Genomic DNA, 3,537 nt, shown 5'->3' with positions numbered 1-3,537 from the left:
ACGGACCGTAAGACTGCATATCTTCCTGCGGGTCCTACGGTGGACTTGAAGTTTGTTAGGGCGGAGTTGGGCAGCGTATTAACTTTTCTAAATAATTTTAGGGCTCTGTCCCTGATATGTTCATTCACTGAGTCGACCCTTAGATCTCTGTGCATGTCTGTTGTTCTAATATACCATGTAAACTTAAATAGTCTTCTTATAGCCTGGTTTTGTGCTATATGTAATTGCATTTTTGTACTTTTGGAAATAAAAATAATAGAGCAGAGGGTCTATAACTCTCGAACTCTCTGTTCGATAAGTGGAATTTATTATGTTGAGGCTAGTTGAGTCAGTGCACTAGAGACTTTTACTCTCCATTAACTACGAGGTTTCTACATAACCCCTCTCTACATCTTGACTGGATTATTGTTTATCACTTCATCTGACTATGCAATAACTGACCTCAGATCTGCATACTGTACTACTATTTATATACGTTTACTTCTTTTAATAAAAAGACAACTAATTTATCTTTAATTTAAATGATCTGTATATAATTTGCGAAGATTTTCAAATCTTTGAATAATCAAAAATATTTTTAATAAAGAAAATTGTATCTAAACACTGACAAAATTATTATTGTTTAATACAACCACTAGCAAAAAATATAATTTAACAAACTCATAGATATTCCTCTTTGTTATAATATAAAAGTAAAATTACTGTTATCAAATTATTAAATTCTATTTATTTAAAGAATTTTACTAATTAAGTTTAACTGCAATTTAAGTGGAAACTAATTCTATTCATCGTCGGCGAATTCTGCAGGGTTCTTGCGTAATAAGCGTTTGTGCTCCCGTTCAGCCATGTCATAGATAAGGTAAGCAGCCAGGAGAGCTGTTAATAGAAATAATCAAATAAGAATTCTGTTGTTTTTTATATATTAAAAGTAGTTTACTTACGTGGAGTTACAATGAATACATTGGAGCGGAAACGACGGACCATGTTTGGTACTCCTTTACTAATGGCACCGGCAAAGGCGCGTTGCTCGAATGGTGAAATCTTGTAGGTGACAATGCCGTTTAACTTGGCCAATTGACCGAAATGTTGTCCATTCAAAATCGAGGTTAAGCGCATTTTTGTGCTGTTGTCGTTCCTTACTGCAATATAATTAATAATTAACTACTGATGCCATCAAACAAGCAAATTAACTAGTATTTGTATAAAAATACAAATTGTAAAAATGAACATTTTTGCTATGGTCGAGCGATGAACAACGTTCTCTTCACTTAATTATGTAATTTATGTTTGATTATTGCTGGCAAAAATTATATTCGCAATGCTAATAATCACTGCACTTTTGCCAAAAATATGTATTTTTAGATTTGCACTTTTGCATTTTATATGCTGTCATTTTCAATAGTTTTATTTTTGATTTATTATTACAACACATTTTTACCTTGATTGGAGACAAGAAAATTTATGCCTTAAATCAGCAGCACCAAAACGTCAGGGGCTGTTTGTGGTTATCTACAATTTGACAGCTCGTTTCTTTACCTCCACAAATAGATAAATTGTAGTGTTGCACAATGGTTTTCTGTTAAAACTTAATTTTAAAAAAAATTAATACTTAAAAATTTTTTTTTGAATTTTAACTGAAACAATATTGGTTATACAAATTTTAACTATATGCGTAATACGTAAACCTTCATATAATTTTAAAAATGTCGTAATTAATATATATGTTTACTACAAATAAAATATTTATTTTGGCAAGCACTAATACTATACAATAAAAATGAATAATAAGCAGTTTATACTAATTCGGAGACAATTAAATAGTCGTAATTTGAATCTCAAAACTGACTTAAGTCCGAATTAAGCCGGAGTACAATTAATTTCTTAAGCCGGAATTAAGTTAGTTTGAGACTTATTGTATGTTCCCATTGCCTTTGTTAAAGCTGTTTATTTGATTAAGATCCTTAATGAAATTTGATTAACCGTACAAAGAGCTTTTGTGCTTTTTAACTTAGTTAAGAATAAATAAAACGAAATTACGTCAAAAATATATTTCTGAAAAGGGAAATGATCGAAAGTTGACATATTTGACACATAAAATAAAATGTAAATAAACAAATAATCAAGAAATCAAACAAATGAGAGGTAAGAATTTTTTTAAATGTTTGTTTCTTATAAATAAATAATATGTTCAAAATTTTTTACATTTTCTGGGTCTCTATGATCAATTAATTAATTTATGCTAAAAATAAAAAACTAAATAATATCTGGTAACTTTTAAATGTTACCTTTTACAGAACTTTCCTAAATATAAAAGCTCTTTAACATGCATAAATCAACTTATGTCAATGGAAACGACCAAATTTTAATTTGATTAACATAAGTTAAAAAGAATTTATTAAATTCTTAAATTAAATAAGAATTTGACATCTATTTGCTTCCATAAAAATAACTTAGTAACAGTTAAAAACTTTGTAACTAATACTTTAAACTAAAACAAGAAAACAAGTCAGTTTTGCGTTCAAAATTCATTAAAAATAATTATTTCTGGCCTATCCAAAATTTAGGTATTTATGTGGTCCAACCCCTTAACAATAGAATGTTTCAGGAAGACCATGGCGATTACGATCGCAAGTGTCCACGCAAAGAAGATCTTTCTTGGATAAATAATGCCTTAGAATCGAAATTCAAAAAACTTGAGGATCTTTGTACCGGTGCAGCATATTGCCAGTTATATCATTATTTCTTTCCGCATCTCATGGATTTGAGGAAAGTAGTATTCTTTACTAATCTTAAAGCAGATGCTGTTAAGAATTTCTTAATACTACAAGAGGCTTTACACAGAAGACAAGAGTTCAGAGAGATACCCTTTTCGGAAGTAACTAAACACGATTATGCATCCAATTTAGAGTTTTATATCTGGTTTAAGCAATTCTTTGATAATAACTTTAAAGATTTCCAACGCATTTATTATCCATTGGAAGAACGCTTTAATCTTGAAATTGGATATGGTGAACCAAAGGAGAAATCGAACGAATCACTTACATATGTCAATGCGATACATATAAATCATGAGAAACCTCGACATTTCGAAAAAGCATTAAGAAAAGCAAGAAAACAATTTGAAGTTGAAAACTTTAATCTTGAGATGAAATATTCTGAAAGGAATTTGTACTTAAGAAAGATTTTTCGCGTACAACGGGTTTGTCGCATGTATCCATCTAATGATCCGTTTATAAAGAGTATTCTAAAAATTACACGTGGCGTGACAAACATGGTGGGTGTATCGCCTTTTGTCCAAAAAGAAACGTGATCCATTATTCGATTCAAGGTTGCAGATACTATATTGTCGACATATATATCAATAGTAAGATTTATAGTTTATATAATTTAACATTCTTTATATATCTTTTCTTTTTTTTAGGAAAATAAAACACACCAAATTTTTATTGTCTTTTTACAAGGAATATAAAGTCATATTTTTTAATTAATTAATTAAAAAATAAATAAAAATAAAAATTCGCATAAATTGAATTAGCA

The 3,537-nt window shown here is 29.2% G+C and overlaps 2 protein-coding genes across 2 annotated transcripts; one reads left to right on the top strand and one right to left on the bottom strand.

Annotated features, from left to right (window-relative positions):
- Positions 1–769: 769 nt before the first annotated feature.
- On the bottom strand, positions 770–1,538 carry LOC119669186 (cytochrome b-c1 complex subunit 8-like). The gene is made up of 3 exons (XM_038078994.1): positions 1,439–1,538; positions 942–1,139; positions 770–876 (listed from the first exon to the last, which is right to left on the bottom strand). Exons 2-3 carry the CDS (start codon positions 1,114–1,116, stop codon positions 782–784), a joined length of 270 nt encoding a protein of 89 aa, XP_037934922.1. The 5' UTR covers positions 1,117–1,139; positions 1,439–1,538; the 3' UTR covers positions 770–781.
- A 1,058-nt stretch (positions 1,539–2,596) lies between these two features.
- On the top strand, positions 2,597–3,310 carry LOC119677058 (microtubule-associated protein RP/EB family member 3-like). Its single transcript, XM_038088328.1, has one exon. The coding sequence runs from the start codon at positions 2,597–2,599 to the stop codon at positions 3,308–3,310; it is 714 nt and encodes a 237-aa protein (XP_037944256.1).
- The last annotated feature ends 227 nt before the right edge of the window (positions 3,311–3,537 follow it).

This window comes from Teleopsis dalmanni, chromosome 1, assembly GCF_002237135.1.
Source record: "Teleopsis dalmanni isolate 2A chromosome 1, ASM223713v2, whole genome shotgun sequence".
NCBI lineage: Eukaryota > Metazoa > Arthropoda > Insecta > Diptera > Diopsidae > Teleopsis > Teleopsis dalmanni.
This window is presented reverse-complemented; position numbering and strand designations above follow the sequence as displayed.

Bases quoted from the DNA above. Each gene is read 5' to 3' on its own strand.
- LOC119669186 (XM_038078994.1), bottom strand. From the start codon at position 1,116: ATGCGCTTAACCTCGATTTTGAATGGACAACATTTCGGTCAATTGGCC. The intron at 877-941 runs GTAAGTAAACTA...TTCTATTAACAG, and splicing joins TGTATTCATTGTAACTCCAC to CTCTCCTGGCTGCTTACCTT.
- LOC119677058 (XM_038088328.1), top strand. From the start codon at position 2,597: ATGTTTCAGGAAGACCATGGCGATTACGATCGCAAGTGTCCACGCAAA.